This window comes from Nicotiana sylvestris, chromosome 6, assembly GCF_000393655.2.
Source record: "Nicotiana sylvestris chromosome 6, ASM39365v2, whole genome shotgun sequence".
Taxonomy (NCBI): Eukaryota; Viridiplantae; Streptophyta; class Magnoliopsida; order Solanales; family Solanaceae; genus Nicotiana; species Nicotiana sylvestris.
Window position 1 is genome coordinate 6,927,182 of NC_091062.1, and position 27,027 is coordinate 6,954,208.

Consider the following 27,027-nt stretch of genomic DNA (forward strand, 5'->3'; position numbering starts at 1 on the left):
CACTTACCCAAAAAAGAAAAACTGAATATTATTTTTTGGAGACCCTAACTAATTCGACTTCTGTCTCACGAAAAACCATAAAAAGGAAACGAAATCTATACTAGAAAATTTTCACTATCAAGGCTCGAACCGAGAATTCTGGTTAAGATTTAGAGGGATCTAGTCTATCGCACTACAAAATTTGATGATGATAATGCAAAAATTGACTCTCTCTCTCTCTCTCTCTTATTATTTAATTTTACTTCTTAAGAAGGGGAGCCTTGACGTAACTGGTAAAGTTATTGTCATATGATCAGAAGGTCACGAGTTGTAGAAACAACCTATAGCAGAAATGCGGGATAAGGTTACGTACGATAGATCTTTGTAGTGCGGTCCTCTCCCGACTCCGCATATAATAGGAGCTTAGTGCACCGGACTGCCTTTTTTTCTTTTTTTTAGTTATTAGAGATATTAAAAAGTTTAGGATATTTAATTTTTAATTCAAATAAGACAATAATTAAGATCATGGAGGTCTAAAAGCCCAACCTAGACTCATTTACTACTCTACTCCTTCCTTCCTGTGAGATAGGAGGCATAATCACATGGGAGTAGCAATCATAAAAGATGCTAAAAAGACAATGGCAGAGGATTTGGTGGAACCACTTTTAATGTATAACTCATTTGTATGTTTCTTTCCTAAGGATCTCTATCAATCTTTTTTCATATTAATATAAGGTAAAAACTAAATTAATTAATTAATTTTTGCCCCCCGTCCCAAAAATTTAATGCATTCTGACTTTGGATTGGTACATGGAATTTGGTAGATTATTTAAGGGAGACATTCACCATTTAAATGATAATTAATGTTTGTATCCTATTATAAGTCACATACATTATTGTTTTTCTACTCATGAATCAAGTGTGACATTTTGGTTCAAAACACAAAGACTTTGATACAATTCGAAATAAAATGAATTAATGATTTAATTTTAAGCTAATTCGAAGCGATAAGAAAAAAATGATAAAAGAATTTTGTGAGTTTCCAATTATTTCCTCTATAAGCAAGAAGAGAACGATTGTTGTAGCTCAATGTACAACATGTTAAGCATGGAACTTATTCGCGAATATGATCAAATTGATATTTACAATACAAATCTAGAATAAACAAAATTTGCTAATTTTGACTATGATAGTGAAGTTATTGACAATATTAAAATGGGAAATATATAATAAGGTGATGAAAATTGAAATTTTTTGTAGCTATGCACCAATGCAGAAGCAATTCTATGGCCTCTTCATTATATAAGAAGGTAATAATGGGCCAAATGTTGCTATTTGATGATTCAAGAAGCTTTCAAGCCAAGTGAAGCCCAATAGCTAGACATATTGGACCTTTTGAAGCCCATAAAAGTGAATGTGACACCTAGCCCATCTTACTCTTTACAAATTTGGAAAAATTATACAGTATAGCCGCTTTTAAAATTAATAGTAAGTAATATATATATATTTGTATATTAATATATAATATACATATAACATGCATATTTTATACATATTTTGTTATATATTTGTTTAGTGAATATTTTTATTTTTGGCCGACTGGCCAAATGTGTAATTTTCCCTAGAAATTCCAAAACACACGTCCATCAATCGAGTAGCATATTACAAAATTTTAAGCAAGTAATATTGGTCTATGGTTAAAAATTCAATTCTTTCATTCAGAAAAGAAAAAATAAAAAAAGCAACAATAAAAGGCAAATAAATAAGCCGTATCCAATCAGAATTATATCCTAATTAAACTAAGATGAGACAAATGAAAGAATTAGAAAAATTGAATATTTTTATTTTATTTGTATAATTTATATATTCCAATAAGACATAGACCACTTTAGAGATGACACGTTTATTTATTAAATATTAGATATAAACCTTCTCTACCACTTTTTAACAGTAAGTTATTAACTTATTATATAAGATGTCAAAGGCTAAACCAGAATGGAGAGAAATAAGGGCCTGATGGGCTGGGCTTCATCTAGGATGGATACTATGTGGGCCTAATAATAGTTAGGCCCAATAAGAAAATATTTTCCAATCGTCTAACATAGGCCCAATAGGAAAAATCTTTGGGCAAGTTACAGATTTGGACGTTCGGCCAATAATAATTACATCATTTAGCCAAAAATATATATATTGATTATGTATAAAATATATTAATATACAAAACTTATATCTTTTTCGGCTATTATTTTTGGAAATGACTAAACTGTATTGTTTTCTCAAAATCTTTTTCACTCGTCTAACCCAATTCATCCTCTTAGTATTATACTAGTCTTATGATACGCGCGTTACGCGTGTACATTATCTCAATGGATAAAAGAATTCTAAAAAGTCGTATAGATATTATATTGAAATATTGTGTCCAAGCTATAAAATAAAATTTTATTTTCCTAAAAATGATAAATGTTGATCTTATGAACTTAACTCAATAAAAGAAGAAACTACTCCATAGAAGTTCTCAATAATTCTTCAATGTGTTCAGTCAAAAAGTTGTTAATTTTATAATTTTATTTTCTTAGTTAGGCTTGATACTTGAATTTTAAAATAATTGGAATTGATTGAGATTATTATGTCTGTGATTGCTAGATATGTGTTTTTACTCCCAAGTATGATCTAATAACAAAAATTTAGTTGATAAAATTTTAAATATAAGAAAAATAATTCAACATATTTTATTATTTAAAAGAAATACTCGTAAACCTTGAAAAAGTACTCCTAAAAGTATATTAAAAAAATAAGAAAATAAGGACTACTAAACCAAACTTTTATAACGAAAATAAAATTGTCCTAAACCTAATATTAAAAAAAATATTCGTGAATTCTTGAAATTCAATACCTTAAATCTAAATAAAGTTTATATGAAGTATTCCAATTAAATAACATGATTTCTTAGATCAAAATCCTAAATATTAGAAAAATAATTACTCCAGTGATTATTCTAAATATTAAGGAAAGTATTAAATGACTATTTCTAAATTTAGGAAACTAACTTAAATTACTATTTTATCCAATATGAAAGCTAATTCTAAAGGGTAAAATGACGAACGATTGCGCGTGAATGCCATATCGATGAATATGAACTATTAAAATATTACATAAATATTCTATTAGAAATTATGTTTGAGTGATAAGATAAAAATTATAGAAAAAATATAAGTTCTTGAAAGGAATTGTTGAACCTATCTAGCGAACACAATAAATAGAGAAACTATACTCCATATAAGTCTCAATCATGTCAGTCAATTTATTCAACTTAAAAATCCTTACAAATTTTAGAATATCATTACTTCAATTTCACAAGTTATACTTCATTTTTAGTTTTAGCAAGAACACATTAACTCTTGGATATTTAAGTTATTCCGTAAAATTTTATTTGAAAAGTTACATATTCTTAAGTTTATTACAAAAAAACACAAATAAAGTTAACTAACTGACAAAAGATGCCTTTTTTTCTCGTTGAGAAAATATAAATTGTGCTATTACTCTAATCAATAAGAAAAAATATAGTAATATTTTCAGTAAATTAGTAAAGAACTACGCGTCTATATTGTAATAAAATTTTATGCAATTCACGGGTTCTAAAAAGACTACGTTAATACTGTTCTAGAAGCAGCAAGAATATAAAATTCATGTTAAAATTAAATTAGGTTTAGTTCTACATGTTGGACAAATATTTTAAATGTAGATTTCCTTTTTGAAGAAAAAATTAGTTTTTCAAAAGTTACAGATAACTCTATATAACTTTCTCTCAACTTTTATATAACTCTATATAAAAGATGGTATAAATCAATTTTTACTATGCCACATTTAACTCTATTTAACTCTCTCTCAATAATTTTAGGTTGTTATATATCTTAGATACTTATTTTTTTTTGTTATGTTCTCTCGAACATCGACAATAATTTTTATCCTTTGAAACTATTTATTTTTCAAATTCAAAAATGACAACTAACCAAAATGTTACTTTTCAAAATAATTCTTCCAACCAACGCTAACTATTGTTTTCAAAGCCAAAATCTTTGTTGTTCGTTGAATATAATATTTGACTTTGTTCTTTTATACTTTTAAACTCCATAATTATTAAAGTTGTTTTGGTTTGTTTGTCTTTGGAGAAAGAAAAATAGTTATAATGACAAAGTTAATTTTGTTTATTAAACGTTTTTTTTTTGTGTGGAATTAGGATTATTTATTCTACACGGAAGAAACATACTTATTATTACACGGTAATAGTTATTTTATTCAATTCAAATATGGAAAGAATTTACATAAATAAAAGCTTACTTGATTTTAAATTCTTAAATATTAGGACTTCCTTCAAATAAGGAAATGTTTAATAACTATAATTTTAGTTGATTTCAAAGTCTTAAATATTTGGAAAAAAAAGTCATAACTATTAGGAAAATAATTGAATTACTATTTTGTCTAGTGTGAAATCTATTTTTAAAGGATAAAAATGCGAACGATATTTCGCTAACGACTTTCGTGCTTTTAATATAGTATAGATTTATGGGTCGTTTGATTCAATTGTGGGATAGACAAGGATATCCCGTGTGATTATTCTATCCCATCTTCTACATGAGATAAGCTAATATTATCATTTCAATATGAAATTTATATCGGTATTAGCTATGTCTTTTTTTGTTTCCCACCCCTAGCCCTACTATATTCGAATTCGTGCCGCATAGGGCCCCATTCGGGGGAACCGCTCTCTACCCAGTGGCGGATCCAGGATTTTAAAGTCATGGGTGCTCACTGATAAAAACTTTGAAAGAAAAGAAAAAAAGAGTTTAGTTATGGGTGCTCAATCAATATTTATCTAAATATTTTTATAATTACCTATACAAATTTACTAAATTTTGTCAAAGATAATGGGTGCTTGAGCACCCAAAATCAATATGTAGATCCGCCCCTGTCTCTACCAAGTATTTTTTCATACTCATGACTCGAACCCGATCTCTGGGTTAAGGAAAAAGCAGTCCTATCAATAAGTTTGAAGTCAAAAATTTAATTTGCAATTTAAAGCATTTTTTTATTTGCAAATACCTGGAAAATATTTAGTAATTTAACGAGCATTCAAGTGAAATACTGCTTTTTTATTTATAATGTTAACTTTCACACTCTTTTTTCAACTATTAAATACTCTTTTCTTAGTATTTTAACTTCAAATATCTTTTTTGTTTGTTTGTTACTTCAAATTAAAAGTTAAGTTGAGATCCAAATTTCGAGGCCATTTTGTTAGAAGTAGAAAAGGAATTATATTACAAAAATACTTTTAAATTAAATTTTCATACACGTTACGACAAAAAAGTAACTTAAAGAGCTTACTTGTTCGTTTTGTAATCACCGGCTCTTCATTTTTCTTCACGAGATTCAGGTAAAAAAGCCCTAATTTTCTCCTTTTTATTTTCTATCGTTCAAATCATGCAATGAATTTGTGTTTATATAGGCGTGTTTTTGTGGTTCTATGTTAAATTTTTCCGTTATTATGCTTGCGGTTTGAGTTTGGCTTCTAATTATTCTGTATTTTGTGGAAATTTATCTTATGAAATTAGTATTTTTTTTAACGAAGATAGTGTGACTGGTGTTCGGAGAGCTTGCCCAAACCGTACAGTGAATGTTACAGCCTGCAATCACAGTATTTGGTAAAAATGTCTATTAAGGCTTTGAGCAAATTAGCTCAAGTAGTTGGGCATACAGTAAACAGACGAGAAAATATGTTTAATCTTAATTTGTAAAAATCTTTCTTTTGAATGTCTCTAAATCGATGTTTGCATACCCTTTTATGTGATAACTAGTGAATTTATTGGGGCGATAGTAAAAGACAATGGTAAACTGATAAACTAATACTTCTATAATATATCGGATAGAAAAATAAAATTTTCTTGCTACGCATATATAGCCGAGTTCTATAATATATAAAATCCCAAATACAACTATTTTCATTAGAATTATTTGTGGTATGAAGATGAGAATAAAAAGATGAGTAGTAGACAATTGTTCACATATTAATAGTGTGTTTCGCCAAGCTTCTTTTGAGGCAAAAATATCTTTTTTTTTAGTATTTTTTTCTAAAATTAAGGTGTTTGGCTTTTTTCTAAAATTCTTGGTATGTTTGAAATGGCCAAACACTTTGATTTTAGAAAGTACAAGTAAAGCTTCTGCTTTAATTACTCAAAAGCATAACTGCTTCCTCACCAAGAATTTGTTTAAAAAAAAAAAAAAAACTTTACTTGTACTTTATTTTTCTTTTCTTCACTCATTCAACTGTCTCGTACATTTTTCTATGTAAATGTAGAGTCATTCGTTATATTCCACTACATGTTTATATCGTATGATACATGCCATGAAACATAATAGGAAATAAAAATAAATTTATATAAATTACAAACGTCGACTAAAATCTAGGAGCATCTGCCGAAAAACCACCCTGGATCGTTCCTCATAATCCATTTAGTCAATTTCGTTGACTGGCATTTTTGCTAACATAACTTCTGTATTGTATAAGTCAGTGCTAATGAAAAATGATGGTTAAATAGTACACCAAAACTTCCTGGTGAAAGCAATGTATAAATGTTGTAGAACAAATATAACCAAGTACTGATAATAATATTTCAAACTATAGAGGCATTGATATTATCACTTCAAACCAAATTTATACAACATTAACACACATCTAGTATAGACAATGACCAAAAAGGATCATACAATATTAGCTCTTAACCCAAACTATCTGCTTCTTGTATTTGATTTTTTGATCTTTGCATCACGAAACTCATCGTCATCTGGATTTGGTTTTTTCTCTATCCATTCTTAACGCCATCATTAACATGCTGGTCTCTCTCTAGAGTCGTCCAAGTAATTCAAATGAAAAATCAGTAGGTTCCTGATTGCTTTCGAAAAGGAAAATTTGTTATTTTATTACATATTTGCATAACATATTGATGAAAGCATCATGAGGAAATCAATAAGGCAAGTTCCCTTTTTAGTGATGAATCCTTCTTTCATGATCTTTTATGTGCTTTGATTTTATGCTCCATGTTTGTCCTGCAAAAGAAACTATAAGGATAAAGTTAAACCTTTATATTATTAAAAATATATTTTTTGACAAATGGAGGCTTCTCCTATGTCATGTCAAATTTGCATCGAAAAAAGAGATTTATGCTCTCCTATAAAGAATCAAAAAAATAATTTTTTCGTATATCTAATCAAAGAAAGGTTATAAAAACCGAGAAATACAAAATTTCACTTGGTGGAAGTTATGTGCTCCATAAAGATAAGGGATTGATACACTTCTTCATGTATTCAACACAAAAGTCATCTGCTTCTCGTATAATAGACGCAAATAAGATCTTTTTTTGATAGAGAAGTGCAAATGAAGGAACAGAATTTGAGGGATGGACAGAATTGAAAGAGGAACACAAAAGTAGGAAAATATATGGAATTCAGAATAGCAGAATATGAAACATTTTCGTAAATGTGGAGTACATGTAATCTTCTAATTCGGGTGTCTCTCTCTTCACTGTATGGCCAAATAAGTTAGTTGAAAATGAATTTATTGGATCATTATGATGCATACAACAATTTTGTTGATAAATATGATGAATTAAATTGCCTAAGAAATGGAAGAAACGTTACAATTAAGTATAATAATCGTAATATATTTAATAGTATAAAGTCCATCAAAAGGGAAAAATATTTTTGGACAAAAAAAAATTAAGAAAAAGGGGAAAAAAGATAAATAACAATCCTCATCTATGGAAGATGCCACATCAGCTTTTGTATTCCCAACTTTATATATATAGAGAGAGAGAGATGTTTGATTGGGTACGGTATTTTTAGAAAGGAAGAAAGACTTTTGAAACTTATGTTGTGAAACGAGACATATATATTTGTGTGGTTATAAATCATCTCGTTAGGGGTAAAATGAGAAGTTTAAAGTTAAACTTGCTCTAAAAATACAGAAAAGTATCATTTTTTTATAAGCACGGTGTACGGACCAGTTTGCGCTCACCTCAACTAATTCCACGGGATACCTGTTACCTCCCAACAACAGCAGGTACCAGATTACACTATCCACCAAGGCGAAAAGTATCATTTGTTTGCTCTTTTTGTTTGAACTATAACTTTGATCCTCCTCTTAGCACAATCTTTGTGCTAATGAGTTTTATATCTAAATTTTACCTTTCTCAATATAGAGAAGTATCGTTTTTGGGCTAGACTAAATAGGAAAGTGCATCACATAAATAGAGACAAAATGAATATTGGATTTGGCAGATGGTACCTTTTGGCTAGTGTACTTTGAGGAGAGAATAGTGCTCACGGGGCTTTGGTCTAGTGGTAAGAAGCAGCACATGATATGTGGGTTACACGCACGGCATAAGTTTGAATCATACAGCTCACAAAAGCTTGGTATTAAGTGAAGTGGGTGGGTGGTGGGTGGGTGGGGGGGGGGGGGCATTACCCTCTGAGTTTCGAACATTGTGCCAATGACCTTCGGGGATTTCTAAGTAATCAAAAAAAAGTTAGTAGAGAGTTGGTGTTTCTATTTGTTTCTTTCTTTTTTCTAATGATGAATGGAGTTCTGGAATTGTCACCTGGACATTTAACTTTAACTGTTTGGAAACTATTGATATTTTTTTGAACAGTTGGTTGGAAACTACTGATTGATGCGAACTTACCTATGAATGTAACTTAAAAAGGAAGCCAAATGATTCATATAGGCGATACCAACTAGTTGAGATTAAGGTTTAGTTGTTGTTAAAACTTACATTTGTCTGGTGTTTGTCGAGAATCTTTTGTGTGGTAAGAGGTTTGTGAGTTTATACGGATAAATATGAAACCTAGAAAACCTTTACTTTCAGGAAATCCCCAGGGATTTGCCTTTGAAGACAAATAATTTAGTGTTGGAATGAAATAGGCTAGAGTAAAGAAGATTGGATATAGTACCGACACAACTAGTTCGAAATTGAGGTGCGGTTGATCGATTGAAAACTATTGATTGGAGTTACCATTTTTTTCCTTCTTTTTTTTGGCTGCTTCATTGCAAAAGTAATCGGGTGAACTATTGCACAACCTGTAATTCGGCCTGTTGCACTGGCTGAGTGCATATATTTATATAATATATTATTATCTTATAAAAAAAACAAAAAAAGTAATTAGGTGAATAGTAACATGTCTATCTATTTTATTTACTCAGCTACATTGAGATTATCTTTGTGTTCATACCGCAATGTAAAATGTGATTAATGGTAGCAAGGTTTAAGTCAAAGGCAGTTTATGTTGATAATTGCTTTGATATTATAGTTCTAACTTTATTACATGTTACCATTCTCAAATTAAAAAAAAATAAAAAAGTTATAGTTCTAACTTCTGGGTGGCCTTTATGTGCAAAGCTGATTTTTGGTGTTTGCAGGTGCCATTGTTTGAAGCAGTATGAGTTTTACTGGGCCTTCCATGGCTTCTGGTTAGTTTTATGGTTTGTCTCCATGTCTTTTGGTCAGTGTAGATGGTACTTTTTTTGTTTTCATCATGGCATGCCAAGATCACCTTCCCAAAATGCAACTACATCACGGTATCTAGTTTTCTGTTTCTAAGGCAATTTTTATTGGAATATTGTTTTCTCACTATAGATATTGAAAGATACTGAATGAAAGAAATATGGCCTTACAGTACATTTAGAAAGAATAAAAGGAAAGGTTTTGATTCTAACACTTCATGACCAAAATCTTAAATGTTCTTATAGTGCAATTTTTTAACTTATTTGCCAATAGAATGGTAAGCAAAGAAAAAGGCCAAAAATTTGAGAACTATTATTTCTTCATTATGGAGATCATAGCAAATATGAAAGTGAGACTGAATAGCAGGGAATGTATATATATCCTCTTGACTTGTAACTTCATTTCAAAATTTCTTTTCTTTTCCTTTTTTAATTTGCCCAATATATGAAAAATCATAGAAAAGAGAGTGTTATTTATCAACTGAAGACAGACCATTAACATATTATTTATCTGTCCCCTTCAATTTTTCTAGTACTAGTAACCCTTGATGTGCATATATTGCAGGTGCAGGAATTGCTCGAAGGGCATTTGAGTTTGGACAGACTTACGTGGTGAAGCCTAAAGGTAAACACCAGGCAACTATTGTTTGGCTGCATGGCCTTGGGGACAATGGATCAAGGTAAGCTTGTCAACACTTCCCTGTTACTTCTTGTTGCTTTGTTCAAGCTCTATATGTTTCATTATGTATCTGTCTCAGTGATCTGCTTGGATGCTGTTGGATCAGGAAAGCTTTTAAATTGTTTTAAACTGATGGTTCAGGAAAGTTTTAAAATTGTGATGGTGGCTCCCTTGCCACCGGCCAAGTGAAGAAAAGATACCTTCCTCTTGGAATCCATAGTAATATATGTAGGAACACTGTGTCCTCTTTGCGGAGAAGCTTGTGGTAGAAAGACTTAACAGAAAAAGCCCCGCTTTCCTTGTGTAACATTTCCGAGTATCTTAATGTGAATAATTGATTTTCTGCTTGTCGAGTAGATCTATGAGATTTTGAAATTCATCTATCTTCCATCATGTAAGATTCCTCTAAGTAACAAGGCTCAAAAAGTTCCACTGTCTTGTATCTTACGAACGTGGTAAATTGGTCATACTTTTTGACTCAATATGCTAAAGATAGTTCAGGTTGCCTCACTCAGGATATCTTCTCTAACCAGTTCCACTTCCTACCCCAGGCTTAAAGTTTTCATGCAATTTCCTACACCTTCGTGGTGTTCCTCCATTCCATATTCCTCAGGCAACGTAATGGATTCATTCCTTCACCCTCTTCTTGGATGAGGTTCTTAGCTGTGAGTAGTACTATCCTCCAAAAATGACGCATTGTTGGCGAACCTCCAAAGCTGCCTCCCTACGAGTGTTTTGTTGAACACCTTGAGATCTTTCCCTCCAAGGCCACCATAGTTTATGGAGGATGTGGTTGTTTACCAATTCACGAGGTGAAACTTTTTTTATCTCATCCTCTATGTCCTTAGGGAATTCTTTTGAAGTTTCTCCAACTTTTTTTTAATGGTAGCCAGAGTTACATGTAGGAGATATGTAATAATGTTTGCATGCTTGATGGTGTGATATTAATCAGTACATCCTTTCCCCTTTTTGGCAAATACCTCTTATAGAATCCCGCTAATTTTTTTTCTCAATCTCTTTTATTTCTATATTGTGATGCTCTTAGCTGTAGGTCCTACTGTGATGCTCTTTGCAGTAAGTTCAGGTAGGTTTAGGAAGTGTCCTAATTTTAAGGAGGCAGTTCATCTTTTAATTTGAAATTTAGTCATTTTATAGCTTATATGTTAGCTTTTGGATAAGTATATTACGTTCTTTTATTAAATATCTCATTTTTTCATTGATATATATCTAGCAATGACGTTGCTTATTTCATGCTAAGTTTGAGGTTGATTGATTCCCTTTTTTATGGCAATGAAAGCGAGCTATTATTCTTGACATATTTAGTCAATGACTCAATTGTACCTTAGTAAAAAAAAAGTGAGCTATATTTCTTAGAACTATTGAGTCAATTATATGCTATTACGACTACACGAGTTCCTTACTATGGATATCAAGCTTCTCTGATGGTCTTGCTTGCTATGCACAGTGCAGTATGCAATATCAAAACTTGAGTCTTGAAATGAACAACTGAAACATATTAACTAAACATTTTACAATCTACTTTTGGTTTTCCTGGCAGCTGGTCCAGCCTCTTGGAGACCCTTCCTCTTCCAAATGTAAGGATCCAAATGTTACTTTTTGTACTTGAGGGTATCTCTTGTTGACTGTTAAACATGTAACTCTCGTAGTTGTGTGCGTTAGAATCTTGTAATAGGCTATGCTCTTTCATGTCGATGCCGTAATCTTTTGTTATTGTGGTAGCTTAGCCTGATTTTTGCTCTTATTTTCTAAACTGCAGATTAAATGGATCTGCCCAACTGCCCCCCAACGACCAATAACTTTATTTGGAGGCTTTCCTTCCACTGCCTGTAAGCTTTGTGCTTTGAGATTATGCCCATTGTTGTACATTGCAGGATGTGTAAATTGGATAATTGTATTAATTTGCGACTCATCCGAAAGCATTGTCCAATTCGTCATTGAATTAGTTTAAGTTGAGAGTCATGCTTTCAAGCACTGCAGTAAAGAAAACATTATTTTTCTATCTTCTGTACCAGGGTTTGATGTCAATGACCTATCTGAAAATGCTATTGATGATGATGAGGGTTTAGATGCTTCAGCAGCATATGTGGCGAGTTTGTTGGCTACGGAGCCCCCTCACAGTAAGCCATTCCTGCGTCTTATACTAACTTGTGCACCATCATTTGAATCACAAACTTGTATAAAGCACATGTTTTACCCATGAAGCGATAACCCTTCGCATCAAATGGATTTTAATAATAGTGTATACTATGATGTCTGACTAAAGATATTTAGCTTTCCATCTCCCTCTTTTTTTTCAATGTTATTCTCTTTATGCTGCTGGATTTTTTAGTGTGACTGTGTTTACTGCTTGAACTTTAATGCTGCTACTTGATTCTGGTATGGGGTGTGTAAATAATATAGTTCCATTTAGTTGTTTTTCTTTCTTTCTTGGGGGCTAGAAGTTGCCTGGCTAGACCATCTAGATGTATTAACCTTAGTGGTTGTGTCAAACGCCTATACATGCTAAGGGTTGTCAATTTTTAATAACAAGCCACTGCATTTCTTATTTCCTATCCAATATTTCGTATTTAGATGATCCTTTATATGATTACTAAGCAAGAGTTAATTTCCTTATTTCTACCTTAGTCATCCCATTATCTAGTTGTTATTTTAGAGATCCGCAAAATGTTAGCTGTAACATCCGAAAAACACTCAAACCTTCTCTACATTACACTCAAGTGATCTTACTAGTATCTATAGAATTCATTTTTCTTGCTCTTTATTGTAAAAAATGAATTAAATCTTTTACTTTATTATTTTGTGTATTATAGTCAAACTTGGGGTTGGAGGCTTCAGCATGGGCGCAGCGACATCTCTTTATTCTGCAACTTGTTTCACTCGTGGGAAGTATGAGAATGGCAACTCGTACTCTGCCAATCTGAGTGCAGCTGTTGGATTAAGTGGCTGGCTTCCCTGTGCAAAGTTTGACTTTTACCAATCTTGCCATTTTCACTTCTGAGACTTTTGGGGTGTTTTATATTGAGTGCTATTATTTTGGCAGGACTCTCGATAGCAAACTAGAAGGAGTAGAGGGGGCTGTAAGCCGTGCTACATCATTGCCCATTCTTCTTTGTCATGGCAAAGGTATTCGGATGCTTCATTTTTTCTTCTACTTAACTTTTCTTCGAAAATAAAATGCTTCATTTTTCAAACAAGCTTCCCTACTTTAAGTTGTTGCTTCCCGGCACCCAAAATCTGGGGATGGAGGGAGTTGCTTTCTATTTGTTAGGGAAGTCTCTTGCCTTGTGATCTGTCAAATTCATGATAAGTACTGATATTGGCCTAATGTTTACCCAAATTTGAAGGTTTTCTTTGCTATCTTAATAGACACACAGATACTCTCTCTCTCTCTCTCTCTCACACACACACACACACACACAAGAAAAGACACTCTTTTACTTGATGAGATGAAGTTTTTCCTTCTTGCTGCAACCATTTCCCGAGAATCTAGTCTTTTCTTTTCCAGCTCTCATTTTCTCATGTCCAATAATATTTGAATAAATTCTCTTATGAGTAAAGGTGTATTTATCAGAGTTATCATTTTGGATTTCAAATGTTAAGGTGAAAAATATCTTCGCTTTTTCTTTATTACTTTTAGGGGTGTGTTCTATCTGACCTATGCTACCCACTTCCAATCTTCAGCTACCTTTGGTCTCTAGGCTCTATGTTCTGCACAGTGTGATTTTTGTTTGAAGAACTTTGCATCTTCTCTAGCATTCTTTTTGGGCTGGTATCAGGGCTAAATCCTTCTCTGACCTGCTATATTTATATTTGACGCAGGAGATGATGTTGTTCCATATAAATTTGGTGAAAAGTCTTCGCAGAAGTTACGTTCATGCGGATTCCAAGATGTGACATTCAAATCCTACACAGCGTATGTATAATGTATTTTTATGTGTTCAGATACTTGTTTGGCCTTTGGTACTAGAAATGTGGCTGAATCTTTCACATTTGTTCGACAGACTTGGCCACTACACAATCCCAGAGGAGATGGATGAAGTTTGTGCTTGGTTAACTTCAAAACTCGGGCTTGAGGGGAAATCCTAAGTTGCATTCCTAAAAGCAACTTTCATATGCATACTTATTGCAGAAATATGGGGTATCATTATTAACAGATGGTCCAACGACTTAACTTTTTCTTTTTCATTACTACCAATGATGGTTAGTGTTCATGGGGAGTACCGTGTTGAAGCACTGAAGGTCAGCAGAAATGCAGGCAATTGATTCAGGTCACTGCCCCCGACCCAAACTAGGGAGCAGTGACCATTCACCTTATATTGGTCTGCATTTCATGTCTTTTAACATTGTACAGCGGTCAATTTATGCCTACTGCTGTATTATCTGATCACGGGAACACTTGGTGTTTGGATGTTTATTCTTGTGTTTGGATGTCCATTGGCATGATTTCGTAGGTGCATAGAAGCCTAAAATCCAATGTTGCTTTGATGTAATGGCATGCAATATCTTTTCACAAGAGGCCAATTTCCGAAGTAACGGCAACAACAAACATAACCAGCAAATTCTCACAAGTGGGGCCTGGGGAGTGTAGTGCGTATGCAAACCATATTCTTACCTTGTGCAGGTAGAGTGGTCTTTTCCGATAGACCATCAGCTTAGGTAAGCACAGTCACAACTGTAAAGAATTGAATAGGAAATCATGAAAATGTTATGAAAAAGAAACAGAGGCAACAACATGATAGTAATGAACTCGAGCAGAAGCAAGTACAGGTAATAATAGGGAATCTATGATAGCCAGAACAAGAGTAATACAACAAAAAAATAATAGAAAAACCAAAGGGTAAAAGGAAATAAACTGAAATTGGAAAAATCAGACAGTTACACATTGACATAACATCAGAATACCTCCTTAGAATCTTTACATTCTCAATAGATGTCCAGTATCTCAAATTTTCACAAACACTGGGATGTTTCAACTTCCAAGCTCAAGAATGTTTAAAGCGAATATTTCTGCGCTCTAACAAAGGCGTGCTTAAATTACAGAGAAGAATCCTGCATTTTGACTTCTACATCTAGCACACTAAGGAAACCTTAATAACCAAAAGGAGAAGGCATGAAAATCAATGAACTAGTAATTCATATAGCAAACGAGTGATTTGAGCAGCGGATATGCTTGATATGTCCACAGCCTTTCGAAAACCAATAGTACTTATCGGAATGCCTGAAATACTTCAATCCAGCCTTATTCAGGCAGCACGTTTGACCTCGGGGTCTCCCTTATAAAAGCAACTTCACGACTTCCAACTGGAGGTGACAACAAGTGCTTATCTTGATCACCATCTTCGCTTTCAGTTGGTTCGTGGGGTGTTGCAGTTGACATTGACCCACTCTCATCTTCTTCTGGATATAAAGAAAAGAGTCTTGTTATTGAATGAACATACTACATAAGAGATATATAAATGATATATTCATAGCAGTGGTTCTAAAAGCGAAAAACGCCAACAAGCAACAAGGTCCATGGGTTTGAAGTGAAAAGCGTGTAAGTGTATACTTTTTTGAAGTACAACGCACAATTCACGACATTAAAACATACTGAACGTATATGAATTTTGCACTAGAATGATCAAATTGCAATTAAATTTACTATTTTGTAGTATCCAAGGGCAACAATATTGATATTAATCGAACCCCTCAAAGTTGAGATTCAAAGAACCAACCACTTCTTCTTGGGGTTACTTTTGCATGTCATTGTTTGAAGCGCTCAGACTTTTATGAAGCGGATGGTTTCCCCCGTAAAATATAACCCCTCGCTTTGCTCGCTTCATCGTTTTACGACGAAGTCATGGCTTTTAATAATACTAATTCATAGTATAAGTATATCATTTTCTATTTATCATTACAAGGATATGGATCATGTTACCTGCACAAGGATGATACTCGGGAAGCTGTTTAACAGTTGTCACTTGGAGGCTCTCAGGAAGAAGACAACTGCAGAAAGCACCTGAAATTATAAATAAACGACACCTTTTAAGACTCGTGTCATCCGCTCGCCATAAATGCTAATCGCATTGTGAGGTTACAGAAATATGAGAGGCACGTTGAAGACTTAAGGTAACACATAAATGTTATGACCACAAAGTCATCTTTGTTAGCAAAAAAAGATTTAAAGCCACTACTGAAGAATCAGCAAGAAACCTCACATCCATTAAGTAGAGAGACCATATCTTTTTGAAAAACGTTGCAAAAGAGAATAAAGTACTAATATTTTTGCTTTTTCCTTTTATGGGTTGTAGCTTATCCTGCTCTCAAGAATTGGACGAGCTTTAACTCGATCAAATCGAATAAATAACTTTATGAGATCATTAGCTTATATGTCAAGCACTTCATTCCCACAGAAGTCAATTAAAATGAGCAGATAACAACATTAAGACAAGATTTTCAGATGCATCAAAATAAACAGGTTTAGGTTTGTGCCTTCTACAAATCTGAAGAATAAATTTCCACAAACCCTCATATACCTAAGGTAGATCATATACCTAAATGCTTATTTGCAGTTATATCTGGGACAAAATATCACGATGAAACAATGAAGGGAAAACTAAACAGTATAGCCGCTCCCAAAAATAATAGCCGGCAAAATGTATATTTTTTGCATATTAATATATAATATACATATACAACAACAACATACCCAGTATAATCCCACAAGTAGAGTCTGGAGAGGATAGTGTGTACGCAGACCTTACCCCTACCCTGTGGGGGTAGGAGGTAGAGAGGCTGTTTCCAAAGACCTTCGGCTCAAGGACAAAATAAAAAGGAGCAGTAGCAACAAGCATATAATATACATATTTTTTGTTATTTGGCTAGCGGATGTAATTATTTTTGGTCGACATGCCAAATGTGTAACTTGCCTAGGGGACCAAAAGAAAAGTCAAAACTAGAGGAAATGATATTCAGTGAACCAAAATTATACATACCAACTCTGGCAAGCCGATTCACCCATCCGGGGATTCCTTTCCCTGTTAGTCTTTGCGCTATGTCATCTGTGAAATGGTTACAGTTCTTGGAAATGAGGTGATAGGTGTCCCCGTGATACTCGGAAGCCATATTCTCAAGAAATGCTTGAAATTCAGAGGGAGGCATCTTAATACGACCCAATGGGATTGAACATCTGTAGATGAAACCAGGGCAGCTCTTAGGTTCCACTTCAAACACGCCACTTATGGGAAAGTCATGCGCTCCGTATCCATATTCCATACCGTGGACTGCCAATAAGCAAAGAGAAATTCAAACTCCATTACTTCATCAAAAAAAAAAAAAAGAGAAATTCAAACTCCAATCAACGAAGGTCATTTATTATGCTATATATAAGAGCTTTATGTGAATATATTCAGCATACCTGCGTTCTAAAATCCATACCCAAAATACAAGAGAACCTTAAAAGTTTATCCATGTCGAATTTTTTCTTCTTTTCTCTTGAAAAGAACATATTCAGTCAAGGAATTAAGTTCGTTTGATGACAAATAAGCTTGTCAGTTGTCAACCTATTCCAAGTATTAAGTTGAACATAATACTGCCATTAAGATTTGATATACGGATTTGATGTATCGTGAATAATCCAGACCATATGACCAAGATAAGTGTATCTACTGTCTTGTATCTCTCGGTCATAATTATTTGGAACTCCATGTATAACAATATTGATATTTGATATGACTGGTGAATCTAAGAAATGACAGTTGGAGTTGAGAAGTGCAATAATTTGCATCTTTGGGGTTGGTACCTTTCAACATTTTCAATGTCTCAAAATGTTGGGAAGATGATGCGACAAATAAGATATCTAAACACAATATGAGCAAAAAATGCTGTCCTTTGACGGTAATGCTTATACAAGCATGACCCTTTATAGTTGAATAATTCAGAAAATTGTAGGAAAGGATGAAATGAGAGGAAAACCAAGTAAAACAGATGAGACCCATTTACTACTAAAAGCATCTGAGTGTAGTTACCTTACATGGAAAGGGAAAAACCATATAACACGTAAAAGAGAGTTCCTCAATTGATTGCACACAACGAGCCCTTGCAACAACTTTAAAAGATAATGAGCCATAGCATCTTTCATATAACATTGAAGAATTAATATCCACGAAAATGATCTTCTCCCCATTATACATGGATTCCGGTAAACTATTGTTTATTTTGGAAGTGTCCCATGAGCTTAGTCAGAAAGCAACCAATCTTTATAAGTTATTCCTTTTACTCTCACCTATCTACTATGTTGCGCGGACACTCGAAAATGCTGCCGCACCTATGTAAAATCCTCCAAAAAGGCATTACTTTTGGAAGATCTGACACGCACCAGGCAAAATTTTCAGGGAGTCCGAGCAACATAGCCCATTTTTCAAAAAATGACAGACAAAATACCAGCATCAACTTAAGTATGACCCTTGCAACATCTATGGCTTCATGCTTACCCTCTAAGCCGATAATTACTCAACACTACACGTATTACAGAACCCCATTTATCATATATCTGTAAGCAAATTTACAAATGTTGTCTTTTGGCCCAACAGCAAGGAAATTAATAACACATCACTGACAAGAGCTAAATACCTCATCATCAACTTGATATTAGAATCACAAGAGCACTAATATCGGAATCACTCTCAAATAAATATCTTTAATGTCAGCCTCACATTTTTTCTACCTTTCTCTTATTTGCCCTTTGTGGCTCAGGGGTTTGCAGCTGAACTCCATTGAGATTTCTCATAGTATCAACAAGAAGAACTTCAACTTAACCAGAGATAGATCGCGAATTTTTAGTCAGTGGCGCAAAGTTCCCATTGCACTCACTACTTCAGTGACAATTGGTTCCGGACTTAATCTAAATACATGGTCTTTTCCATCTGCAGCTTTCTATAGACATCCAACCATAACCTTAACACTGAATAAAAAAGCTTCCACATTCAACAATAATAACATCTACGCCTCAATCCTAAACCAGTTGGGGATGGCTATATGAATCCTTACGGACCGTGTTTTTCCATATAAACACATCTCAAGCCAATATTGTAAAAACCCCACTATAATTTTTTTTTTTTGGACTATCGTAAAGCCCACCCCACCCCCAAATCCCCCCACCCCAAACCCCCAACCCCACCCATGAGCTCAAAACTTGCTGCTAGTTGCTATACCTTCCTTATCACCAATCCCACAACAATATCCCAATAGCCCACATCTAAATTCTAACAATGATAAGCAATATCAAAGAAAAATATCTAAATTCACACAGACTTTAAGAAAATCCATAAATAGAAATCTCCAAAAAGATCAAAATTAAAATTTTCTTACCTTCAATACCAGAATGAAAGATTCCAAAGCCAAACCAAACAGTGTACTGATTAGCAGGGGTAAGATCATACACATTCAATATAACTGGTGACTCATAGCTGCTTCCATTATTATCATTATTTGCATTGTTATCATTTGAAGTGCTCTCTTCTCCCATTTGATGAACTTTTTGTGAAAAGGGAAATCTTGGGGTTAGCAAAAAGATTGTATTTTTAGGTCCATTTTATTAACAAATTAAAAAAAATAGTTTTAGAAATTGGTTTGTGATTCTATTGAAATTTCTGTGAATATGGGAATCTGGGGTTTGCAAAAAGATTGTATTTTTGTGTTGTTTTTTGGTAAAGAAATATAAAGTAAATAGCCTTTGAGATTGATTTGTGATTCTATAGAAATATCTGTGAAAAGGCAAATTTGGAGAGAGAGGGAGAGACACAGAGAGAGAGAGAGGAACTTTGAAAATGGAAATCATGAAAAGGGAAAGATAAGGGTAAATTGGGGAATGCACGTAGAGTAAGCTTAGATTGTTGCAATTTGCAAAATCATACAACAAAAACACAATAATTGAGTGGAGGATCTACTGCGGCCAGAAAATAATATTAAAAAAGTAATTAGAAACGATTTTTTTTCTTAAAGTTTCTAATTATTTGAAATTTCTAATTTTTAGGGAGCATTTTTTTTTTGGGTTATAACCTAACCATTTATATTTGGTACCCTTACCCGACCAATCCAGATTTTTTACTGAGAATTTCTCTATTTTAAGGCTCGAACTTGAGATCCTGTTATACAGAACAATAAAGATATTTGAAATTGCAATAACTATAGGATATCAAGCTGCTAAGTCAGTACTATGAAAGTTTGGGAGAGGGTGGTAGAAGTGAGAGTGAAGAGGAGTGTGTCTATTTTCAAAAATTAATTCTGATTCATACCGGGTCGTTTGACTACGGAAGCCATTCACCTCGTAAGAAGATAGGTAGAGTAGTATAGGGGAGATGAAGAAGGACTTGCATTTGGTGTTCATTGACCTAGAGAAACAACAACAACAACGACCCAGTATAGTCACACAAGTGGGGTCTGGGGAGGATAGTGTGTACGCAGACCTTACCTCTACCCCGATAGGGTAGAGAGGTTGTTGCTGATAGACCCTCGGCTTAAGAAGACAAAAAAACAAAAAGCAAAAATACATCAGTACCATCATGGAAATAATAACAACAACATAAGAATCAGTGAATAGATGAAAGGCAGAAACAATGACCAGTAAATAATGTCCGGCACTATGAAAATGAAAAAGTAGTGTAAACACAACACTGACCACTAGCAGTCTAAGACTAAATCCTATCATCCTAGAGAAAACATATGATAAAAATCCATGAGAGACTTTATGGAGATATTTGGAGGCTAGATGTGTGCACGTAGCCTACATTAGGGCGATTAAGGACATGTAAGATGGAGTTAAGACCCGAATAAAAAAAGTGGGAGGAAACTCGAAATGTTCTCTGTTATGATGGGGTAACACCAGGGATTGACCCTTAGCCTGTTTTTATTGGCAATGGATGCACTAACGCAGCACATTCAAGGGGAAGTGCTGGGTCTATGCTATTTACACATAACATAGTTCTGATTGATGAGATGCGGGGTGGTGTTCTCGATAAGCTGGAGGTTTGGAGATAGACCCTGGAGTTTAAAGGTTTCAAGTTGAGTAGGATACAAAATACTTGAGTGCAAGTTCAACAAAGTAACTCAGGTAGTAGACATGGATATGAGGCTTGATACACAAGTCACCCCCTAAGATAGGAAGTTTTAAGTACCTTGAGTCACTAATACAAGGTAATGAGGAGATTGATGAGGATGTCAAACATCGTATGGGAACAAGGTGGATGAAATAGAGGCTCGCATCCAGTGTCATGTGTGATAATAAGGTGTCACTTAGACTTGAGATAAGTTCTATGAAGTGGTAGTTAGACCAACTATATTGTTAGATAAGATTAGGAACGAAGATATTTGAAAATAGGGGAGAGTGGCCCATGTGGAGGATAAAATGAAGAGGATGCTGAAATGGTTCGGGCATGTGAAGAGGAGAAGCACAAATGTCCCAGTAACGAGGTGTGAGAGACTAAACTTTATGGGTACGAGGAGAGGTAGAGATAGACCAAAGAAGTATTGGGGTGAGGTGATTATGCGGGATATGACTCAACTTAAGTTTAATGAGACATCCCCGATAGAAGGGTGTGGATATCGAGAATTAAAGTACAAGGTTAGTAGTAGTACAAAATATTCCAAAACCTTCTCCAAAATATTTATGATTTTTCTTTTTTACGAAAAGCTTAAACCAAAACAAACGGTCGAAACGGGTACCAAGTTAGCAAACAAACTCAAAAACGGGTCAGGCAAAAATATTTTCTAATTTCTACTTCTCTGTGAACAAAACATCGAATTAGGGTTTCGAAAATCGTCCAACGGTGATCGGAAAATTCCCAAATCAACCTCCGTCATCTGCCATATTACTGATTCCTCAGCTCATCGCCGCCGTCCACTACTCCGATTTAGGTAACGGTTACAACTTTCCTCCATTTCTTTTACTATTCCCCTTTTAAAATTCATTAAAACTATTAGTAATTTTAAATGTTCTTTTCATGGGCACTATTCTCTAGTTTTTTTTTTTTCCAATTTCTGTGTTGAGAAATTGAAGTTTTCTTTAGTATATATTATATAAGCTACACAGAATTTAGCAGTATTATGTTTTTTTTTTTAATGGCAGTGGTGTTCGCGCCAGCTTGAGTGCACCTTAACTATTCCACCAGGTACGATATACTCCCACCTATATAGGTGGGTAATTCCACCAGGTACGATAACTAGGTTGACTTTTCACAATTGGTTGCTCATATGCAATTAAATGGTAAAAACTTAGTGTTTACACCAGATCATTCTAATTTACCATGGTTGGTTCATAAATTAAGTATTGATTAACTATGATTTAGTGATAAGAGTTGTATGTGAAGATATGTGTCATATGTTCATTGAGTTGGTGTAAATACAATGTGGGGGTAAGTTTTAGATTAGGGGGTTTAGGCGAGGTGATTTGAATCGCCAAGGATACGATGTGCAGCTGATTTTGTTCACTAATAATGAGCTTGAGTGTGCTGGGAGAGACTGGGTCACGTTTTTTTAAAGTCTGTACTCAAGGAGCAGCCAGGGGTTCAAAGGCAAAGGTATTACAACCACAACTACTACGCCTCAGTGCCAAACAAGTTTGGTTGGCAATATGAATCCTCTCTAACCATGTTACTCCATTTAAACTCATCTCATGCCAATATTATGCAAATCTAAATATAAAGTATAAGGCCTGGATATTTTCTAAATGTATAAATTTCTGAAAGTCTAAACGAAGACATAGTAAAGGTGCTAACGGCTTAAACATATTCTCAAATAACATGTATCGTTTATATAGATCCTTTTCTTCCATTGTGTCCTATCTTTTGTTAAGTAGGGCAAAAGGTATTACAACGCCAATAATTGGCGGAATGCTCTCGAAACGGATTCACTTGAGTGAGACAAGGAGAGTGGAATTTCGTGTGTATGGTTAAAATCTGGAGATCTATGAAGGAATGCCAAAAGCAAAGGCAGCTCTCTAGGTCCTTATCGATGTGATATCCTAGGGAGCAATCAATAATAAGATATCTTGGTAGTCCATGCCATTTGTGTTCTCGCTGGATGTGTGGTAGACACATGTAATGAGTTCGAAGCCTGGTTGGTGAATCAAGGCTGGTATTTAACTCGAGAAAGGTAGAGGGGTGAACCTATTATCCACCGAGTTTCAAAGCTCAATCTAATCATATTTCTTGGTCCCCAAAAAAAGAATTTGTACTCAAAGACCTCTGGCTGAATTTGAAATGGACCAAGGGGGCATCTATTTACGGTGTGAGCCGGATTAGTAGTTTAATTTATTTTCTTTAATTGTAGGAAATATCAATCAGTCAATCACTACAAATCCCATATTATTGGAAATATAGAAAGCAAAACTTTGGTTTTTATCTTTAATGTGGATCAAGCATTTCTCTAATTCTACTAGATTCTATGTCCTGAAGATCTTTAGTGGGAGTATCATATGATTTGGATTATGCAACAGGTCATAACCTCACAGTCCATTGCATTTATTCTATGTTCAGCTTTGCGACGTTATTGCTTGCCGTATTCGAAATATTTAGTTTCAATCTGTGTCGATTTTGGATCATATGAAGTAATTTCATTTGTTTGATTTTAAATTCCAGTCTACCGATCTGTTCCACAGTCTCGTGGTGATCTCTTTTATAGCCAACTGATGCCTAAAAGAATAGGCACGATATTATGTTTTCGAATGGGATTTTTGCATTATGTCCAAGGAACTGCTCTTTTCATTTTTTTCTTATCAAAAGTTATTCTTTCATTTTATTAGCACATATGTTGAGTCTGATGACATAAACCTTCCTAGAAACTAGGTCGAGAAAAGTCATATTTTTTAACCTGCATGTTTGCAAACATTTTCTATTAGGACCTTTTTCACCCTATGCTGATGAAGCATCTAACCATTTTGGCCTTTGCTGATCAAGGCTTGAGAGGTTTGACGAAAGATTTATGCATTTTCAAACTGCTGGCTCATGCTAATGCAATTGCGTGTTGAATATACAGGTTTGGATGCATTGTCTGCTTTCCTCAGTTCCTTCACATGTCAACTCCCAATAAGCTAAGTTGGGACTTTAGCTGTTTAAAAGTGGAGATTCCATAAATTGCTATTTCATGGAGGATGAAATTTTTTTTGTTGGCCAAGAGTTTCCTGACGTCAAGGCCTTGCGCAGTGCAATTAAAGAGGCTGCTATTGCACAACATTTTGAGCTTCGCATAGTAAAAAGTGACCTGATTCGCTACAGTGCAAAATGTGCCTCAGATGGTTGTCCGTGGCGTATTCGTGCAGTTAAGCTTCCCAATGCCCCTACCTTTACTATAAGAAGCCTTGAGGGAACACATACCTGCGGAAAAAATGCTCAAAATGGACATCAGGCTTCTGTTGATTGGATAGTGAACTTCATAGAGGAGCGTTTGCGTGACAACATAAATTACAAGCCAAAAGACATTTTGCATGATATTTATAAGCAGTATGGGATAACTATACCATACAAACAAGCCTGGAGGGCCAAGGAACGAGGGCTGCAAGCTATATATGGCTCTTCTGAAGAAGGATACTGTCTATTACCTACATATTGTGAACAAATCAAGAAGACAAATCCTGGAAGTTATGCTGAGGTTTTTACAGCTGGTTCAGAGAGTCGGTTTCAGAGGTTCTTCATTTCCTTTCATGCTTCTCTTCATGGGTTCGTGAAGGGTTGCTTGCCTGTTATTTGTCTTGGTGGTATCCAGCTTAAGAGCAAATACTTAGGTACTTTATTATCCGCCACTTCTTTTGATGCTGATGGTGGAGTATTTCTGCTTGCCTTTGGTGTTGTCGATGAAGAAAATGATGATAGCTGGATGTGGTACTTGTTAGAGTTGCGCAAGGCATTAGAGATGAGCACTGAGAAGATATCACCTCTTACATTTCTATCTGATGGACAAAAAAGTATTGCAGATGCTGTGAAGAGGACATTTTCCTCTTCTTGTCATGCAATTTGTGTGCAGTATCTGAGTGAAAGCATCAGTAAAGAGTTCAAGAATTCAAAGCTTGTTCAACTCCTCTGGAAAGCCGCATATTCTACGTCCACCACGGGGTTTAAAGAGAAAATGGCTGAAATTGAGGAGGTTTCTTCAGATGCAGCGGCGTGGCTTCAACAGTATCCTCCTTCGTGCTGGGCTTTAATACATTTAGACAGAACAAGATATGGTCATTTCTCTTCGAACATTAATGAGTTCAATAAATGGATTCTAGAAGCGCGGGAGCTTCCTATTATTCAGGTGATTAAACGGATTCACAGTAAGTTAATGGAAGAGTTCGAACAGCGGCGGTCAAGGAGTAGTACATGGAGTTCAACCCTTGCTCCATCTGCTGAGAAGCGCATTATGGAAGCAAGAACTCTTGCTGCCAAATATAAAGTGTTAAGGTCAGATGAAGTTGAATTTGAAGTTCTCTCAGCAGAGCGGTCAGACATTGTGAATATAGGATCCCGAACTTGTTCTTGCCGTGATTGGCAGTTGTATGGGATGCCGTGTTCTCATGCTGTTGCTGCTCTCTTATCATGTAAAAAGGATGTGTATGACTTCACAGAGAAATATTTCACTGCAGCTAGCTACCGCGAGAGTTATAGTAAAGAGGTATACCCCATCTCTGATAAACTTGAATGGTCGAGAGCCCGACTAGTGCGGCCACCCAAGTGTCGTCGACCACCTGGACGACCTGAAAAGAAGCGGTTATGTGTGGAAGATCATAACCGTGAAAAGCATACTGTCCGTTGTGGTAAGTGCAATCAAACTGGACATTACAAGACAACCTGCAAAGCAGAGGCTGTTTAGAGTACAAACCCCGAAAAATCCTCGAGGACCAGTTTGGAGCACAGTTTGAAACTCAATGGATAATGGACCCGTCCCTGTACCCTTCTTCACTTAGGTATCGCCCCTTCCCGAAGTTTTCAATATTTTATTTTTGGTTCCTTCCTTTCTTTGAGGTAGAATTAGTAAATATTGTAGAAAGGTATAAGATAAGAGGTCTCAACTAGCTTTATGTATGTTCAGGCATTCTAGGCCATTCAGATACTGTAAAATAGGGTTGCTTGTTGTGCCCAAACCTCACTGTAACTTTTAACTGCAAAAGTTAAATTACCTAAGTTTGGTGTAAACACCGGGTGCAGGTAAGTATTTACCATACTGATGGTTGTGAGGTAATGTTCTCTATGATTTATTTGGTTTCTGTTATCGAAAGAAAATACTTTGTTTTCCTTTTTTTTTTCTCGTGGGTATAATCATAAACTCTAATCAAACTACTTTCTGGACAAACTGCAGGAAGTTTATTGACAAAAATAGTGATTTGCATAGCTGTTATCTTAGGGCTCGCTTGATACAAGAGATAAAGGATAATTAATCTCGTAATTTAATTTGAGATGAGTTTATCTCATGTTTGATTGGGATAAAATTGTGGTATAACTAATCCTAAGATTAATTATCCCGCGCTTATAGTATTTTTTAATCCTAATCCTGGAATGACTTGTTTCCAACCAAATGGCACCTTAAAGTCTAGACCACCATACCATAGCAAGAGCCTAGGCAATACATTTTTAACATCTTTATTAATTGCAATTAATGAAAACCATAAATATAAGATAACTTAATGTATTTAATAAATCGTCTTATACCAATTTCATGGCTATGTTAAAAGCGTCTAAATTAATATGCATGAAATAAATCACTAGTATAACAAACTTTATGGCACACTTCTAGCAGTTTCTTCAAAGAGTAAATCACTGTTAGCAATGAAATAAATGCAGAATGT

The 27,027-nt window shown here is 34.5% G+C and overlaps 3 protein-coding genes across 7 annotated transcripts; 2 read left to right on the forward strand and 1 right to left on the reverse strand.

Moving 5' to 3' along the window:
* The first annotated feature begins 5,310 nt into the window (after positions 1–5,310).
* LOC104244100 (uncharacterized) lies at positions 5,311–14,646 on the forward strand. Of its 3 annotated transcripts, XM_009799412.2 has the most exons (10): positions 5,311–5,410; positions 9,449–9,499; positions 10,098–10,212; positions 11,770–11,806; positions 11,989–12,058; positions 12,245–12,349; positions 13,043–13,193; positions 13,273–13,355; positions 14,052–14,145; positions 14,234–14,646. In XM_009799412.2, the coding sequence occupies exons 2-10, from the start codon at positions 9,469–9,471 to the stop codon at positions 14,316–14,318; spliced, it is 771 nt and encodes a 256-aa protein (XP_009797714.1). In that variant the 5' UTR covers positions 5,311–5,410; positions 9,449–9,468; the 3' UTR covers positions 14,319–14,646. The 3 variants fall into 3 exon arrangements, with proteins under 3 accessions (XP_009797714.1, XP_070003988.1, XP_009797713.1); XM_070147887.1 differs by lacking the exon at positions 5,311–5,410 and having other exon boundaries at positions 9,429–9,499; XM_009799411.2 differs by lacking the exons at positions 5,311–5,410; positions 9,449–9,499 and adding an exon at positions 9,519–9,607.
* Positions 14,647–15,090: 444 nt separating this feature from the next.
* LOC104244101 (deSI-like protein At4g17486) lies at positions 15,091–20,025 on the reverse strand. Its single transcript, XM_009799414.2, has 4 exons — positions 19,581–20,025; positions 17,207–17,494; positions 16,150–16,230; positions 15,091–15,629 (listed from the first exon to the last, which is right to left on the reverse strand). Exons 1-4 carry the CDS (start codon positions 19,735–19,737, stop codon positions 15,472–15,474), a joined length of 684 nt encoding a protein of 227 aa, XP_009797716.1. The 5' UTR covers positions 19,738–20,025; the 3' UTR covers positions 15,091–15,471.
* Positions 20,026–21,943: 1,918 nt separating this feature from the next.
* LOC104244102 (uncharacterized) lies at positions 21,944–26,423 on the forward strand. Of its 3 annotated transcripts, none has more exons than XM_070150009.1 (3): positions 21,944–22,124; positions 22,336–22,420; positions 24,243–26,423. In XM_070150009.1, the coding sequence occupies exon 3, from the start codon at positions 24,351–24,353 to the stop codon at positions 26,052–26,054; it is 1,704 nt and encodes a 567-aa protein (XP_070006110.1). In that variant the 5' UTR covers positions 21,944–22,124; positions 22,336–22,420; positions 24,243–24,350; the 3' UTR covers positions 26,055–26,423. The 3 variants fall into 3 exon arrangements, with proteins under 3 accessions (XP_070006110.1, XP_009797719.1, XP_009797718.1); XM_009799417.2 differs by having other exon boundaries at positions 22,336–22,378; XM_009799416.2 differs by lacking the exon at positions 22,336–22,420.
* Positions 26,424–27,027: the final 604 nt, after the last annotated feature.

Excerpts from the sequence above, each read along its gene's own strand:
- LOC104244102 (XM_070150009.1), top strand. The coding sequence starts at position 24,351 with ATGGAGGATGAAATTTTTTTTGTTGGCCAAGAGTTTCCTGACGTCAAG.
- LOC104244100 (XM_009799411.2), top strand. The coding sequence starts at position 9,565 with ATGGCATGCCAAGATCACCTTCCCAAAATGCAACTACATCACG. Across the intron at positions 13,356-14,051 it reads TCTTCTTTGTCATGGCAAAG|GAGATGATGTTGTTCCATAT; the intron begins GTATTCGGATGC and ends TATTTGACGCAG. Across the intron at positions 14,146-14,233 it reads ACATTCAAATCCTACACAGC|ACTTGGCCACTACACAATCC; the intron begins GTATGTATAATG and ends TTTGTTCGACAG.
- LOC104244101 (XM_009799414.2), bottom strand. The coding sequence starts at position 19,737 with ATGGGAGAAGAGAGCACTTCAAATGATAACAATGCAAATAATGATAAT. Across the intron at positions 16,231-17,206 it reads GAATCGGCTTGCCAGAGTTG|GTGCTTTCTGCAGTTGTCTT; the intron begins GTATGTATAATT and ends TTATAATTTCAG. Across the intron at positions 15,630-16,149 it reads CGAGTATCATCCTTGTGCAG|AAGAAGATGAGAGTGGGTCA; the intron begins GTAACATGATCC and ends CTTTATATCCAG.